The sequence below is a fragment of the Ranitomeya imitator genome, chromosome 3, assembly GCF_032444005.1.
Source record: "Ranitomeya imitator isolate aRanImi1 chromosome 3, aRanImi1.pri, whole genome shotgun sequence".
In the NCBI taxonomy this organism is placed as follows: domain Eukaryota; kingdom Metazoa; phylum Chordata; class Amphibia; order Anura; family Dendrobatidae; genus Ranitomeya; species Ranitomeya imitator.
In genome coordinates this window covers 254,733,436-254,752,331 of record NC_091284.1, presented here as the reverse complement: position 1 = coordinate 254,752,331, position 18,896 = coordinate 254,733,436, and the positions used below count along the sequence as shown (strand labels likewise).

At 44.6% G+C, this 18,896-nt stretch overlaps 1 protein-coding gene across 2 annotated transcripts in view; it reads right to left on the bottom strand.

Annotated features, from left to right (window-relative positions):
* ACACA (acetyl-CoA carboxylase alpha) overlaps nt 1–18,896 on the bottom strand; it is a 575,142-nt gene that overhangs the window by 426,451 nt on the left and 129,795 nt on the right. For both annotated transcript variants that reach the window (XM_069756397.1, XM_069756396.1), the window contains exon 25: nt 8,507–8,631. In XM_069756397.1, the coding sequence (XP_069612498.1) occupies nt 8,507–8,631 (125 nt within the window). The remainder of the gene's footprint in view (nt 1–8,506; nt 8,632–18,896) is intronic.

Genomic DNA, 18,896 nt, shown 5'->3' with positions numbered 1-18,896 from the left:
GACAATTATATAGTAGATGTAGCATAGCTTCCACCCGTCTTGATTTGGGAGCTCATTCCCGCCACGTCAGGGCTTTGGTCTCTCCTTCGCCTCCTCCTCAGGGGCGTAGACGCTTCTCTCTGCTCAGTGCATAAATTAAATTCACCCCTCACCTGTGATCGCCTTCCAAAAATGAGGTTCACAAATGTTTTGGCCTGTATTAGACCTTCCTCAGTGTGCTGCATGGCAAGAAAAAAAAAAGTTCCTCTGCCAGCTGAAGACTGACGTCACTGAGCACGCATCCTATTAGCCACAGAGCCGCGAGTCACCAGTGGAAACACACCCCTCTTCTTTCATCCCGTGGTCATCACTATTCTTTTTACAATGTAAGTATAAGATATCTCGTTCTCACACAAAGTGCAGTATGATCAGGAGAATCTGAATAGTAGTCATGTGACTCATGAGGGGAGGCAGAAGACCACGGTAGGTGACTTTATTAACACACTGACAACACTATACTAACAATTACACAGGCTTAAGGAGTAAAAAAAAAGTTATCAGTAGTGCTTCTTTAATGGTTTGTCATGTGGTCCTGGATTTCCTTTAAATCTAGCAATAAGGCTCCAGTTCGACAGCTAAGGCCACATGCATCTTCTTGTGTAAGTCTGTGCAGCCAAGGCAAAATACAGCTAGATAGAATTTAATTGGTTGTCCACTACCTTGACCACATTGATTGGTTGTTACAAATAACTATTGATAGGCTGATAAGTTTCTCAATAACACTAGCTCATACTCCCTTCTGATACTGTTCCCGCCATTTCGGCATCTGGACTCCCAGGGCTTGCATGACACTATTATGCCAAGTGAGTCCAGCAGCCAATCATCAGCCACTTCACTCTCACCTCCTTCAGATGAAACCTGACACCTGGACTAAGTGAGAACCGCTACTGCTCTCCAACCTCCTCTGGATCTCAGTTAAGTCTAAAGGAAGTAAGTGTGTAGCAGCTCATTAGTGGCTGCTGATTATGTCACATGAGCCCTGTGGGAAATGTCATGCAAGCTCTGGGACAGCATGCACAGAAAATTCAGGAACTGCACTGGAGGGGAGTATAAGGAGTTTTTATTTTATATGGTGAATTATACTAATTGAGACGAGGTCGTCAGAGTAGTAGACAACCCCTTAAGTGTCTCAGAATGTGAATGGGCAAATTTTGAACTACTTTACACTGAAGGTCACATGTAAAAACTTGCTATTAGAAAGCATGGAAACTTTGAAGAGAGCAAAAAAAGACCAATATATCCATGCAAAAGATCCAGATTGGGGTGCTAAGAAAAACATTGGTTGTTACCAATAACTAATGATTATCTTATAAGTTTCTCACTAAAATTAGCTGTCCTAATAACTTGTATTAATAGTGATATTCTGAGCAACAAAGCCTCATGAATTTTTATAATATTTCTCTATAATCTGCACCAATAGTCCTAAATGTCAAAATTGCAAAAAAAGAGGCCATACAAAACGCCTTGTTTAATTTCAGCCCATTCCATCCAGAAGAATATATTCTCATTCGGCACCAGAAGTGTATGAGGGTGGAAAGGATTAAATTACAATACATGCTAGACCTTTCTATAGTGGTGTACAGCATACATTAATAATTATATACGAAGCATACAAAATACAGGCACATTAATTGAATTTTTCTTGTCCTCATTCTCACAGTCTGCAAGCACAAGCCTGCAAGCAGTTCCCTTACAAGGCCTGACGTTTTCCCGTCATCCCTGTGTAATTACACACTTGAATGGCTGGACACTGAAGAAAATTGAAGGCCTGAGCTAGGAACAGCTGCCATTTTCTCTCTCCATCACGCAGCTATGATTGCTTGAGAAATGAACAGGCCCCGCTCAAAGCTACTCCAGAATTCTCAGAGGAAATACAGTTCTGTGTTCGAATAATGAGATTCTTAAGGCAAGCGTTACTTAGAATCACACTAGCTAACCGAGAACTCGCCCCTCTCACAAATTAAAACATATGAGATTCAAGCCCAAGATCATAGCCTTCATCATAAGCAAGATGATTGTATTCTCAGAAGTCCAGTCTGGTGTTCAACGTTAGGATGATAGGAGACATAACATATTGATATATTTATTGTAACTCCCCTATACCAAATCGAAAACCTAATCCATAACTGCCAATTTCTCTACCTAAATCAATAATTACAATGTGGTGAAGGGTTTGGGAGATGTGACACATTAAAAAACGTGAATGCATTGGCCATGACAGTGAAGGGGGCTGGCTTACTGACTGACGTAAGACAGACAGTCCCTTCACAGGCAGCAATGGTCACGAGCTCACACAGAAAACACTACTGTGCCAAACCTAAGCTGGAATTAGAGCTGTAGAGATGTACACATTTATTAGTGGGGAATTTAATTCTATTTGAAAAATCCTAAACTCCCGAATTTTGATATTTTGCAATTTGCCCGTTATGAATTCAGCAAGATGGCATGCCACCATTTTGCTAAACCTAATGGGCCTGCTAAAAGTTAATAAAAACAAACAAACAATAGAATAAGACTAATACTAACTTCCCCACTCAGCCTCACCGCCTGCTCTCCCCGGGTCTTCCGGACTTCACTTACCGCCACCACGCGCTGAATGCGGGTAAGCCTAGAGTCTATAAGTACCTATTAGGATTCCCTGCAGCCCATACATTCTAGCCAGTACAGGAATGAAATGACTAGCAGGGGTGTAACAATGATGCCTGCAGAGGGTGCGACAGTGACTAGGCCAGTGCGGGAGGGGGAACTGCTGATGCCAATATCACCTGGATGTGCTCCTGAGGATGAACATTCGGGTGAAATGTATTGCAGTGCAGAAGACTCCCGGCTCCATGCATCACATTACACGCCGCCAGCCAATCAGATGAGCATGGCCATAAAGTCATTATACCAGAATGGGGGGCACTACTCCAGGAAGGGGCCCAGGATCAGGGAAAATGTTACAGCATGGAGCTCAGGATGGGAGACATTGTTACCGGAAGGGACCAAGATGGGGACATTATTACTGGAAGGCGCTCAGAATGAGGGAGATTACTACAAGAGACAGCCAGGACAGGGGATGAACACGTATGTCTGTATAGGATCTAAAACACTACAAGGGGCCATACATCTGACTAATATGCAGGTGCGGGAGCCCAGATCCAAATTCTGCACCAGGGCCCATCAGACTCTAGTTAGGCTGTTGGTGACTGGAATGTTTGGGCTCCTAATAGGACTTTATCGTATGAGCTCATGGAAGGAACTCCCTGGAGCACATACATTTTAGGCAGTACAGTAGTGAAGTTTCTAGAATATAAAGGTTCCTAGTAGGTCCTTATTGTACGAGTTCCTCCTTATTATATTAACTCCTGAAGGTCCTCCCTGAGGCCTATATATTCTGGTGTAGTACAATTCCATTTCCATTCCGAGGACCACACTTGCTCTGCTAAGGAAATCTGCCACCTGGTTCTGTGATCCTGTCAGGTGTACTGCCCAGTTGGCTAGAACTGTCTTTTCTGCCCAAAGAAAGATTTTCGAGGTTAAAGATTGAAGGTGATGTCTCGGACCTAAGGGGTGACGAAAAAATGAAACTGCTGTGACACTGTCCAACAGAGTCCTGACATGCTTCCCATAATGCTTGTAGCTCTCTGTAGTTTGAGAACCTGGCCCTGGTTTCTGATGACCAGATGCCCTGTAGGTATTAATATTTAACCAGAGCTCCCCAACCATGTGGATTTGCATTGGTGGTGACAGTGATGCAGGGAATGAAGACCCAAGAGATTCACTTCTGAAGATTTTCCGGAGACATCCACCAATTCCAAGGAATTCCATTGGTCTTCCTTTCCCTAAACATGTGACTTATAAGGTAATATCCAGCACCAGAAATTTTATGGGCATCATAGCAAAAGGGTGTGAATACATATGTACATGCCAATTTTTAACCCATTTCCGACCTTAGGCGTAATAGTACGCCGACGTCATACTCCCTCTCTTTGATGTGGGGTCCGGCAGGGAGCCCACATCTTTCCCAGGACATGTCAGCTGTTTTGAAAAATCTAGTGCAACTAAAGAAGCTCGCCTCCCATCAAAGTTTTTATCCTCTTAATATATTTCAATCATCATATTATATAGCACTGTGTACATACAATTGCACATTTTGCCTTTCTACCCAGCAAATTATTCTTTGCTCTTGTACAAACAAGGAGCCTCTCATCCCTGCATTTATCATTCCCCTCTTCCCCTCCTGACCCAGCTGCTCCCTCCTCCTGTGCCAGGGACTTTTGCAGTGACTCATGACTCATACAGGGAAAATTGATCTCCTGTTTCTATATAGACCTTAGAAGGATTCAGCTAGTCAGTTTTTAATCACATGATGTCATACACTTAATGGAAAAGAGAAGAATTAAGTGGGGGAAGAGCACAATGCACAACTATACCGTATATACTCAAGTATAAGCCGAGATTTTCAGCCCATTTTTTTTAGGCTGAAAGTGCACCTCTCGGCTTATACTCGAGTCATTGTCCCAGGGGTGTCGGCAGGGGAGGGGGAGTGGCGGCTGTCACATACTTACCTGCTCCTGGCATGGTCCCTGCATCTCCGATGGTCTCCAGGCGCTGACAGCTTCTTCCAGCGTTGAGCGGTCACGTGGTACCGCTCATTAAAGTAATGAATATGGATGACTCCACTCAAATAGGGGTGGAGCCGCATATTCATTACTGTAATGAGCTGTGCCGGTGATTGCTCAACGGTGGAAGAAGCTATCAGCGACCTGAGAAGACCATCAGGGAAGCTGCCAGGGACCGCGCTGGGAGCAGGTGAGTATAATGGGGAGGGTGAGCAGCATTGTGCGATATTCACCTGTCCTCGTTCCTCCGCGTCCTCTGCTGTGACGCTCAGGTCAGAGGACGTGATGACGTGGTTAGTGTGTGCCCTCTGCCTGAACGTCAGTGCAGAGGACGCGGAAGACAGAATCGGCGCCCGGCAGTGGAACGAGGACAGGTGAATATTGCAAGTTCCGGGGGCCTGAGTGACGAGAGGTGAGTATGTCATTTTTTTTTTATGGGGCAAATATCTCTATGGAGCAACTTATGGGGCCATAATCAGCATTTGTGCAGCATTATATGGGGCAAATGTCTCTATAGAGCAGTGTTCCTCAACTCCGCTCCTCAAGAGCCACCAACAGGTCATGTTTTCAAGATTTCCTTAGTATTGCCCAGGTGATAATTGCATCACCTTCACAGACAATAATTCCATCACCTGTGAAATACTAAGGAAATCCTGAAAACATGACCTGTTGGTGGCTCTTGAGGACTGGAGTTGGGGAACACTGCTATAGAGCATCCTATGGGGCCATAATCAGCATTTATGCACCATTATATGGGGCAAATGTCTCTATACAGCATCCTATGGGGCCATAATCAGCATTTGTGCAGCATTATATGGGGCAAATATCTCTATGGATCATCTTATTGGGCCATAATCAACATTTGTGCAGCATTATATGGGGCAAATGTCTATGGAGCATCTTATGGGGCCCTTATTAATCTTTATGCAGCAATGTATGGAGCAAATGTGTCTATAGAGCATCTTATGGGGCCATTATTAACCTTTGTGCAGCATTATATGGGGCATATTTTAATATGGAGCATCTTATGGGGCCATCATGAACTGTATGGAGTATTATATGGGGCTCCTGATTCAATATGGATATTCAAAAACACTTAACCTACTGATGTCTCAATTAATTTTACTTTTATTGGTACCGTATATACTCGAGTATAAGCCGAGATTTTCAGCCCAAATTTTTGGGCTGAAAGTGCCCCTCTCGGCTTATACTCGAGTCACGGTCGGCGGTGGGGTCGGCGGGTGAGGGGGAGAGGGCGCTGAGGTATACTTACCTAGTCCCAGCGATCCTGGCGCTCCCCCTGCCGTCCCACGGTCTTCGGTGCTGCAGTTCTTCCTCTATCAGCGGTCACGTGGGACCGCTCATTAGAGAAATGAATAGGCGGCTCCACCTCCCATAGGAGTGGAGCCGCCTATTCATTTCTCTAATCAGCGGTAACGGTGACCGCTGATAGAGGAAGAAGCTGCGGCACCGAAGACAGCTGTCCGGGAGAAGGAGCCGGACACCGGGACCAGGTAAGTATGTAATATTCACCTGTCCGCGTTCCAGCCGCCGGGCGCCGCTCCATCTTCCCGGCGTCGCTCCATCTTCCCGGCGTCTCTGCGCTCTGACTGTTCAGGTCAGAGGGCGCGATGACGCATATAGTGTGCGCGGCGCCCTCTGCCTGATCAGTCAGAGCGGAGACGCCGGGACGAGACGCCGGAACGAGACGCCGGGAGCTGCAAGCAAGAGAGGTGAATATGTGTTTTTTTGTTTGTTTTTTTACTGCAGCAGCAGCAGCAGCGACAACGGCAGAGCTTTCTATGGGGCAATATGAATGGTGCAAGAGCACTATATGGGGCAGAGCTTTCTATGGGGCAATATGAACGGTGCAAGAGCACTATATGGGGCAGAGCTTTCTATGGGGCAATATGAACGTTGCAAGAGCACTATATGGGGCAGAGCTTTCTATGGGGCAATATGAACGGTGCAAGAGCACTATATGGGGCAGAGCTTTCTATGGGGCAATATGAACGGTGCAAGAGCACTATATGGGGCAGAGCTTTCTATGGGGCAATATGAACGGTGCAAGAGCACTATATAGGGCAGAGCTTTCTATGGGGCAATATGAACGGTGCAAGAGCACTATATGGGGCAGAGCTTTCTATGGGGCAATATAAACGGTGCAGAGCACTATATGGGGCAGAGCTATAGGGCAATAATGAACGGTGCAGAGCACTATATGGGGCACAGCTATAGGGCAATAATGAACGTCGCAGAGCACTATATGGGGCACAGCTATAGGGCAATAATGAACGGCGCAGAGCACTATATGGGGCACAGCTATAGGGCAATAATGAACGGTGCAGAGCACTATATGGGGCAGAGCTATAGGGCAATAATGAACGGTGCAAGAGCACTATATGGGGCAGAGCTATAGGGCAATAATGAACAGTGCAGAGCACTATATGGGGCAGAGCTATAGGGCAATAATGAACGGTGCAAGAGCACTATATGGGGCACAGCTATAGGGCAATAATGAACGGCGCAGAGCACTAAATGGGGCACAGCTATAGGGCAATAATGAACGGTGCAGAGCACTATATGGGGCAGAGCTTTCTATGGGGCAATATGAACGGTGCAAGAGCACTATATAGGGCAGAGCTTTCTATGGGGCAATATGAACGGTGCAAGAGCACTATATGGGGCAGAGCTTTCTATGGGGCAATATAAACGGTGCAGAGCACTATATGGGGCAGAGCTATAGGGCAATAATGAACGGTGCAGAGCACTATATGGGGCACAGCTATAGGGCAATAATGAACGGCGCAGAGCACTATATGGGGGACAGCTATAGGGCAATAATGAACGGCGCAGAGCACTATATGGGGCACAGCTATAGGGCAATAATGAACGGTGCAGAGCACTATATGGGGCAGAGCTATAGGGCAATAATGAACGGTGCAAGAGCACTATATGGGGCAGAGCTATAGGGCAATAATGAACGGTGCAGAGCACTATATGGGGCAGAGCTATAGGGCAATAATGAACGGTGCAAGAGCACTATATGGGGCAGAGCTATAGGGCAATAATGAACGGTGCAGAGCACTATATGGGGCACAGCTATAGGGCAATAATGAACGGTGCAGAGCACTATATGGGGCACAGCTATAGGGCAATAATGAACGGTGCAGAGCACTATATGGGGCACAGCTATAGGGCAATAATGAACGGTGCAGAGCACTATATGGGGCACAGCTATAGGGCAATAATGAACGGCGCAGATCACTATATGGGGCAGAGCTATAGGGCAATAATGAACGGCGCAGAGCACTATATGGCACAGCTATGGGGAAATAATGATCTATTTTTATTATTGAAATTCACCGGTAGCTGCTGCATTTCCACCCTAGGCTTATACTCGAGTCAATAAGTTTTCCCAGTTTTTTGTGGCAAAATTAGGGGAGTCGGCTTATACTCGGGTCGGCTTATACTCGAGTATATACGGTACCTATTTTTATTTTTGACATTTAACGGTAGCTGCTGCATTTTCCACCCTAGGCTTATACTCGAGTCATTAAGTTTTCCCATTTTTTTGTGTTAAAGATAGGGGTCTCAGCTTATTCTCAGGTCAGCTTATACTCGACTATATACGGTAAGTGCTAGGTTATATAATTATTGCAATATATTAAGAGGATAAAATTTTGATGAGAGTGCTTCTTTAATACATGAATTTCAGCCGATAGGCAGAGCAGTCCCATGTAAGATTCAATGCAGCTTTCAATTTAATTAAAACATCCCGAGTTATTAAAAAAAAAACTTTTCTCTAAACAGTTGTTCTTTGTGTATTCTACATTTACTTATTATCATAATAGGCGACTTACAATCAGCATAGTTATGAGCAGATTCTTCTTGGTGACTTGAGCATGGGAGAAGATATAATTCAGCACCAGTGTCAGGTCACTCTTGTTCTCTTCACGAAGACTAAAGACACATTTGTCATAATGACCTGGAAGAGGAAAATCAGATGGAGAAAGCGTCAATCCTGATTAAGATATATTACATTAATACTGCTGATAGACACCAAGACAATGGCTCAGAGTGTTCCTGTGACACAACACAAGAGGGGCTTTGAAAACCAGCACCCAAAAAAGCATTTTCTACAAAATCTCTTCAGTATTAAAGGGCTAGCACATACCGATGGCATAAGTATGATTTACATGCAGAGCCTGCAATTTTGTAAAGACTTTGGGTAGGAGATTCTCTGTGAATTTCTCTCGATGTGTCATTACGATCTTGTTTATACAGCAGTGTTCCCAATTCCAAAATCACAAGCACTGCAAACAACTATACATGGTCCATGCAGCTACTTGTAGGGTTGCAGCGCCCCTAAATGTACAAATGTTCAGTTATACATTGCCTGATTATATCTGCAATTTGGTGGTGTCTGTGTATTCCGACAATTTAGGCTTGGTCCTTAAGGCATAAAGTCAACATATGTTTTCTTTGCAATTTTGCCACTGTGTTTTGCGCTTTGCTTTTATGTTGTTCATTGTGTAGTAAAAATAGCCCAGCAACACATCTCTTCAGGTCAGGATTAATACAGCCATACCAAAATTGTATTTTAGCAGTCGGAAAAAAAAATCAGAAATTTGTATAAATAAATAAATACCGTAATACATTTGCTTATATTTCCATTCTCTTAGACTCACAATTTATTAATTTAATGATTTTCTTTGGAGAAAGAGCTGTGGAAGAGCTTGTCTGTTGAGCCATGAGGTTTTTTTTTTGTTTTTTTTTTAATTGATAATATTTTGGGGCTTTTTACTGCATTTTTGTAGGTGCTGAAGCAACCAAAAAACACAGAAATTCTGGAATTTTGATATTTTTGCTTTAAGTGATAAATTTAGGCCATGTTCACACAGTGCGTTTTTTACTGCGGAACCGCAGCGGTATTGCCGCTGCGGTTCCGCAGCAGTTTTCCATGCAGGGTACATAACAATGTAACCCTATGGAAAACAGTCACTGCTGTGCACATGGTCCGTAATTTCGTTTAAAAAGCCGCGCAGAATAGCTGCGGCAAAAAAGAAGGAGCATGTCACTTCTTTTTCCTGAACCGCAGCGGTTCTGCACCCATAGACCTCCATTGTGAGGTCAAAATCGCAGTAAAACCCGCAGATCAAAAATATATCTGCGGGTTTTACTGCGATTTGATGTGCAGAACCGCTGCAGCAGGAAGTGCGGGGGAGCGGGCGGAAGTGCGTGGGCGGAGTGTGGCTGCCCCCCCGTGCTCCGATCCCGCCCCCCCGTGCTCCGATGCCCCCCCCCCCAGTGCTCCGATGCCCCCCCCCCGTGCCCTAATCTCCCCCCCTTATACTTACCCGGCGTCCCGGTGTCCGTCCGGCCGTCTTCTCCCTGGGCGCCGCCATCTTGCAAAATGGCGGGCGCATGCGCAGTGCGCCCGCCGAATCTGCCGGCCGGCAGATTCGCTCCAAAGTGCATTTTGATCACTGAGATATAACCTATCTCAGTGATCAAAATAAAAAAATAGTAAATGACACCCCCCCCACTTTGTCACCCCCATTGGTAGGGACAATAAAAAAATTAAGAATTATTTTTTTTTTTTTTTTTCACTAAGGTTAGAATAGGGGTAGGGGTAGGGTTAGGGGTAGGGTTAGGGGTAGGGTTAGGGTTAGGGGTAGGGTTAGGGTTAGGGGTAGGGTTAGGGGTAGGGTTAGGGGTAGGGGTAGGGTTAGGGTTAGGGGTAGGGTTAGGGTATTTTCAGCCATTTTAGCCCTAAAAAGCTTCCTAGGAAACACACAGTCTCTGCATAGAAAACTGCATAAAAAAAGGATAAAAAAACGCATCAAAAAACGCATCAAAAAAGGACAAAAAAAGGACCAAAAAAAGGACCTGCGTTTTCTGCCAAGAGCTGCAGTTTTTTAAAAAAAACTGTCCTGAAAAAAAAAGGATGGAAATCCTGAACGTGTGAACATACCCTTAGACTTTTCCTGACACAGTGATACCAAATCAGTTTTTTAATGCCTTTAATTTCAATGGCAGCAGGCCCTCCGCAGTTGATGAGTACCTGGGACTGCACGCTTTAAAATGCTGCTGGGAGCGACTGATGGTGGCATTTATGGGGTTATCTGCGGAAAACAAAGCTTAGCTCCAAACAGACTGGTAAATGCTGGCTGTACAACAGACAGCATCTGCTTACATGGAGCAGGCTCAGCTTCCCGAGTCCACTCCATACCCCACACCCAGAGTGTGATATACATGTACAGCACATAACATGTCGGAGAGGAGTTAACAAACAAGTTCACAGAATAATAAAGCAGACTTTAAAAAACAAGCAAACAACGAAAAAATACATTAAAGAGGTTGTCTGGTCACATCATATTGATAACCTATCGACAAGATAAGTCATCAGTATGAGATCAGTGGGAGTTCAAAACCCCAACACCCCCATCATTATTTGCTCCATGGAAGAACGCAGCTCCTTGTGTAGTATAGCAGCCAATGCCAGGTACTGCAAAACGGCTCCTATACTTGTGAATAAGAGCTTTTCTGCAGTACCCGGCAGTAGCCGCCATTCATATACTTGTGAATAAGAGCTTTTCTGCAGTACCCGGCAGTAGCCGCCAATCCTATACTTTTGAATAGGAGCTTTTCTGCAGTACCCGGCAGTAGCCGCCATTCCTATACTTTTGAATAGGAGCTTTTCTGCAGTACCCGGCAGTAGCCGCCAATCCTATACTTTTGAATAGGAGCTTTTCTGCAGTACCAAGCAGTAGCCGCCATTCCTATACTTTTGAATAGGAGCTTTTCTGCAGTACCCAGCAGTAGCCGCCATTCCTATACTTTTGAATAGGAGCTTTTCTGCAGTACCCGGCAGTAGCCGCCATTCCTATACTTGTGAATAAGAGCTTTTCTGCAGTACCCGGCAGTAGCCGCCATTCCTATACTTTTGAATAGGAGCTTTTCTGCAGTACCCGGCAGTAGCCGCCATTCCTATACTTTTGAATAGGAGCTTTTCTGCAGTACCCGGCAGTAGCCGCCATTCCTATACTTTTGAATAGGAGCTTTTCTGCAGTACCCGGCAGTAGCCGCCAATCCTATACTTTTGAATAGGAGCTTTTCTGCAGTACCCGGCAGTAGCCGCCATTCCTATACTTTTGAATAGGAGCTTTTCTGCAGTACCCGGCAGTAGCCGCCATTCCTATACTTTTGAATAGGAGCTTTTCTGCAGTACCCGGCAGTAGCCGCCATTCCTATACTTTTGAATAGGAGCTTTTCTGCAGTACCCGGCAGTAGCCGCCATTCCTATACTTTTGAATAGGAGCTTTTCTGCAGTACCCGGCAGTAGCAGCCACTCCTATACTTTTGAATAGGAGCTTTTCTGCAGTACCCGGCAGTAGCCGCCACTCCTATACTTTTGAATAGGAGCTTTTCTGCAGCACCCGGCAGTAGCCGCCATTCCTATACTTTTGAATAGGAGCTTTTCTGCAGCACCCGGCAGTAGCCGCCATTCCTATACTTTTGAATAGGAGTTTTTCTGCAGTACCCGGCAGTAGCCGCCATTCATATACTTTTGAATAGGAGCTTTTCTGCAGTACCCGGCAGTAGCCGCTATTCCTATACTTTTGCGTAAGCAGTTATTCTGCACTATGCGGTAGCAGCCACTATCCCTATACTTTGAAATAGGAGCTGTACTGCAGTAGCCGCTATTCTAATACTTTTACGTAGCAGTTGATCTGCAGTACCAGGCAGCAACCACTACATACTGAATGGAGCTGCGCTCTATAGCTCCATTCCATAGGTTTACATCCAGCAACCGCCAGAGCGGTTTTCAGTTGATAAATGGAGGCGCAAGGTGGCTGATGCCCGCTGATCTCCTATTGATAGCCTATCTGATAGATAAGATATCAATGCGGTGTTATCGGACAACCTCTTAAACATTGATTTCAGCACAAAGATTTAAATAAAAAAGCAGAAAATGTTTTCACACTATACCTACAACATTTCTAAAAGACAATCGGAAAAAAGCAATCTACTGTAAGTGGCAAGAAATCACATTCTGAATTGTATAGTGCTACAATAATTGTAGCGCAAAGAACATTCCCAATGTACAGTCATGGACAAAGGTTTTGAGATGCACTCAAATTTTGATTTTCACACGTATGCGGCTTCAATGTTCTTAGATCTTTAGTCTGATGTTTCCATGGTTACTGAAGTACAATTCTATGCATTTTATAAGGGTTTGCACTTTTACTGACAGATAAATCAAGTTTATGTAAAGACTCGATATTTACAGTGTTGATCTTAATTTTCAAGACTTCTGCAATTTGCCCTGGCATGTTGGATATCCGCTTTTGGGCAAAACCTCACTGAGGATGGCCCATTTCTGTCTAGTCAGTGCCAGTTTACCCCCTTAATGACCAAGATTATTTTGACCTTCATGACCAAGCCTCACTTTCCAATTCTGACCACTGTCACTTTACACTGTGTTCCAAATTATTATGCAAATGATATTTTTCTCAGATTTTCCTAAATGGTCGGTGCAAATGACAGTCAGTCTAATAAAAGTCATCACCCGTTAGAGTATTCATCGAATTTTATTGAAGAAACCTCCCAATGATAACAGTATAATCTCCAAAATGAATAAAAACTCAAAACGCACTGTTCCAAATTATTAGGCACAGTAGAATTTCTATACATTTGATATGTTTTAAAGAACTGAAAATGCTCATTTGTGGAATTTGCAGCATTAGGAAGGTTACATTCACTGAACAAAAAAGCTATTTAACTCCAAAACCTCCTAACAGTTACACAATTACATGTTAACATAGGACCCCTTCTTTGATATCACCCTCACAATTCTTGCATCCATCGAACTTGTGAGTTTTTGGAGAGTTTCTGCTTGTATTTCTTTGCATGAAGACAGAATAGCGTCCCAGAGCTGCTGTTTTGATGTGAACTGCCTCCCACCCTCATAGATCTTGTGCTGGATGATACTCCAAAGGTTCTCTGTACAGTTGAGGTCAGAGGAAGATGCCTCCGTAGTACACGCCTGCGCAAGGCAATCTTGCTAATGTTTTCTAATGTTTTCATACCTTGTCCAAGGTATTGCCCTATTTAATGCTTTTCAGCAGCAGAGATCCTTTTTCTTTCCCATGTTACTTGAAACCTGTGGCCTGCTTAATAATGTGGAACATAATCTATAGGCTATATTCACACTTAGCGGTTTTTACCGCGGAACCGCCGCGATTTTGATGCTGCGGGTCCGCAGCAGTTTCCATAGCGTTTACAGTAACATGTAAACCCTATGGAAACCGCAAACCGCTGTGCACATGCTGCGGGAAAAACCGCGCGGGAACGCAGCGGTTTACAACCCGCAGCATGTCACTTCTTTGTGCAGAATCGCTGCGATTCTGCACCCATAGGAATACATTGAACCGCTTACTTCCCGCATGGGGCTGTGCCCACGTTGCGGGAAGTAAGCGGATAATGTGCGGGTGGTACCCGGGGTGGAGGAGAGGAGACTCTCCTCCAGGCCCTGGGAACCATATTTGGGGTTAAAAAATAAAAAATCTGGTTATACTCACCCTCTGATGTCCGGAGCTCCTGGGCGCTGCACGCGGCCGTCCGGTCAGAGTTGCTGTGCGACCAGGACCTGCGGTGACGTCGCGGTCACATGATCGTGACGTCACGAAGGGTCCTTCTCCCACAGCATCTTTGGAACCGGACCGCCGGGTGCAGCGCCCAGGAGATCCGGACGTCAGAGGGTGAGTATAACCAATTTTTATTATTTTTAACATTACTATTGATGCTGCATATTGCTGCATATGCAGCATCAATAGTATAGGCGGAAACCCGCAGCGGAAAACGCGGAACAAACCGCGATAAATCTGCAGGGAGAACCGCAGTTGTTTTGCCCTGCAGATTTATCAAATCCGCTGCGGGAGAACCCGCAGGGACCCGACGCAAGGTGTGAACATAGCCTTAAGTAGTTTTCCTTTAATTAGAATCACCTGGAAAACTAATTATCACGTGTTTAAGATTGATTTCAGTGATCCATTGAGCCCTGAGACACAATACCATCCATGAGTTTATTTGAAAAACAAAACAATTAAATTTTTATGACACTTAAATCCAATTTGCATAATAATTTGGAACACAGTGTATGTAATAACTCTGGAACACTTCAACAAATCATACTGATTCGGAGCCTGTTTTTTCGTGACATATTGTACTTCATGATATTGGTAAAATTTATTTGATATGATTTGCGTTTATTTGTAAAAATATCACAAATTTGTAGAAAAGTTTGAAGAAACAAAAAAAAAAAAAAAAAAAAAAAAAAAAAAAATCGCAATTTTCAAACTGTCAATTTTTATATCATTAAAGGGAACCTGTCACCCCCCTCAGGCGTTTGTAACTAAAAGAGCCACCTTGTGCTGCATTCTGACAAGGTGGCTCTTTTAGTTATGATGCCTGAACACGCGGAAATAAAGGTTTATAAAATGTGCCCCCACATACCGTGAAACTGTCCTGGGTGCGGGACTCTCCTTCCTAATCAGACGCAACACAGCCGTCACTCCGGGCGCCGCCGCCTCCTCTTGCTGCATTATCGTCCCCGGCGCCTGTGCTGTAAGTACGAAGGGCAGGCAGCTGCGCATGCCCGAAAAAAAAAAACTTAATGCGCAGGCGCCGATAATGCTGCAAGAGGAGGCGGCGCCCAGCGCGCATAGGCCCGGAGTGACGGTTGTGCTGCGTCTGATTAGGAAGGAAAGTCCCGCCTCCGGGACAGTTTCACGGTATGAGGGGGCACATTTTATAAACGTTTATTTCAGCGTGTGCAGGGAGCATAACTAGAAGAGCTACAGTACCTTGTTAGAATGCAGAATTTCTGCTGCACAAGGTGGCTCTTTTAGTTACAAACGCCTGAGAGGGGTGACAGGTTCCCTTTAAACCAGTAACAGTAGGTACAGAAAGTATTCAGACCCCTTTAAATTTTTCACTGTATTTTTGCAGCCATTTGGTAAATTCAAAAAAGTTTTTTTTTTTTTTCACATTAATGTACACTCTGCATCCCATCTTGACTAAAAAAAAACAGGAATGTAAAATTTTTTGAAAATTTAATAAAAAAAAACAACTGAAATATCATATGGTCATAAGTATTCAGACCCTTTGCTCAGACACTCATATTTAAGACACATACTGCCATTTCCTTGTGATCCTCTTTGAGCTGGTTCTACTCCTTCATTGGTCCAGCTGTGTTTAATTAAACTGATAGGACTTGATTTGGAAAGGCACACACCTGTCTATATAAGACCTCACAGCTCACAGTGCATGTCAGACCAAATGAGAATCATGAGGTCAAAGGAACTGGCCAAGGAGCTCAGAGACAGAATTGTGGCAAGGCACAGATCTGGCCAAGGTTACAACAGAATTTCTGCAGTACTCAAGGTTCCTAAGAGTACAGTGGCCTCCATAATCCTTAAATGGAAGAAGTTTGGGACCACCAGAAGTCTTCCTAGACCTGGCCGTCCAGCCAAACTGAGCAATCGTGGGAGAAGAGCCTTGGTGAGAGAGGTAAAGAAGAACCACAAGATCACTGTGGCTGAGCTCCACAGATGCAGTAGGGAGATGGGAGAAAGTTTCACAAAGTCAACTATCACTGCAGCCCTCCTCCAGTCGCGCCTTTATGGCAGAGTGGCCGGACGGAAGACATGAAAGTCCACATAGAGTTTGCTAAAAAAAAAAAAAAAAACACATGAAGGACTGCCAGACTATGAGAAATAAAATTCTCTGGTCTGATGAGACAAAGATAGACCTTTTGGTGATAATTGTAAGCGGTATGTGTGGAGAAAGCCAGGCACTGCTCATGACCTGCCCAATACAATCCCAACAGTGAAACATGGTGGTGGCAACATCATGCAATGTGGGTGTTTTTCAGCTGCAGGGACAGGATGACTGGTTGCAATTGAAGAAAACATGAATGCGGCCAAGTACAGAGATATCCCTGAATGAAAACATCTTCCAGAGTGCTCTGGACCTCAGACTTGGCCGAAGGTTTACCTTCCAACAAGACAATGACCCTAAGCACACAGCTAAAATAACAAGAACAACTCTGTGACTATTCTTGACTGGCCCAGCCAGACCCCTGACCTAAACTCAATTGAGCATCTCTGAAGAGACCTGGAAATGGCTGTCCACCACCATTCACCACCCAAGCTGACGGAACTGGAGAGGATCTGCAACGAAGAATGGCAGAGGATCCAGATGTGAAAAACTTGTTGCATCATTCCCAAGAAGACTCATGGCTGTACTAGCTCAAAAGGGTGCTTCTACTCAATACTGAGCGAAGGGTCTGAGTACTTATGACTAGGGTTGAGCGACCTTTACTTTTATAGGATCGGGTCGGGTTTCACGAAACCCGACTTTTTCAAAAGTCGGGTCGAGTGAAATCGGCCGATCCTATAAAAAAGTCGGGGTCGGGGTCAGCCGAAACCCGAAACCCAATGCAGTGCATTGGGTTTCCATGGTTCCCAGGGTCTGAAGGAGCGGAAACTCTCCTTCAGGCCCTGCGATCCATATTTTAGTGTAAAATAAAGAATTAAAATAAAAAATATCGCAATACTTACCCTCTGACGCCCCCTGGTACTAACCGGGAACCTTCCTCCTTCGAATCAGCGCTTCCAGGACCTTGCGGTGACGTCGCGGTGACGTCGCGGCTTGTGATTGGTCGCACGACCACCCATGTGACCGCTCGCGTGACCAATCAGAAGCCGTGACGTCACCGCGACGTCACCGAAGGTCCTGCAAGCGCTGATTCTTAGGAAGGAAGGCTGCCGGAAAGAAGCAGGGCGCGTCCGAGGGTGACTATATTCCTATTAGGTATATACTCACCCTCGGACGCGCCCTGCTTCTTTCCGACAGCCTTCCTTCCTAAGAATCAGCGCTTGAAGGACCTTCGGTGACGTCACGGCTTCTGATTGGTCGCGCGAGCGGTCACATGGGCGGCCGCGCGACCAATCACAAGCCGCGACGTCACCGCAAGGTCCTGGAAGGCTGATTCTAAGGAAGGAAGGTTCCCGGTTAGTACCAGGGCGCGTCAGAGGGTAAGTAGTGCGATATTTTTTATTTTAATTCTTTATTTTACACTTAAATCTGAATTCCGATACCAATTCCCGATATCTTAAACATATCGGGAATCGGTATCGGAATTCCGATTCCAGATTCAAAAGATCGCCGACTTCATGGCCGACCCCACACAGGGGTCGGGTCGGGTTTCATGAAACCCGACCTTGCCAAAAGTCGTCGACTTTTGAAAATTTTCGACCCGTTTCGCTCAACCCTACTTATGACCATGTGATATTTCAGTTTTTCTTTTTTAATAAATTTGCAAAAATGTCTACATTTGTTTTTTTTTTCAGTTAAGATGGGGTGCAGAGTGTACATTAAGGAGAAAAAAATGAACTTTTTTTAATTTACCAAATGGTGCAAAGAAACAGCAATTTCTAATTTTTTCAACAAATTTACACAACCTGTTTCTTTAGTGACCTTTTCATATTTCAATGGACTTTGAGGAGCCTATGTATTTGGAAACTTCCCAAAAGTGATACCATTTTAAATACTGCACCACAAAAATACTTCAAAACTACAAAGTGGAAGGAAAGGACAAAAAAATAAAATTTAATTTCAACCTCTAAAATTTTGCTGTAGCCCCAATTTTTTCACTTGTGCAAGAGGTAACACAAAAAAGTGGACCCCAGAGTTTGTTACCCACTTTCTTTTGCGTGCAGCAATAGCCCACATGTATATAAAAAAAAAAGTTCTCCTTGGATGAACTACATCCCTCAAGGATTTTATCCAGGGTTATAGTGAAGCTTTTGAACCCATTAGTTCGACACAGTTTGATAACATTAGGTAGTCATATTGAATACATCATTAGTGTTGAGCGCAAGTGCTCGTTACTCCAGTTTGCATCCAGTGCTCTAGTGACATGCTGGAGACCAAGCTCTGTATTTTTCACGGCTGTTAAACAGCCAGAAAACATGTGGTGATTGGCAATCTCTGCATCTTTTTTGGTTGTCTAACAGCGGCGAAACATGCGAGGCAGGGACTCAAGCATGTCATCACTCAATACTTGTTACACACCTGAACACCCAATGCAAAGCAGAGTACTGAGCACTTGCACTCAACACTAGTCGTCATATAGTCATCAGTTTTGGGTTTGTTTTTTTTAAACTTTTGACCCTAAGACCA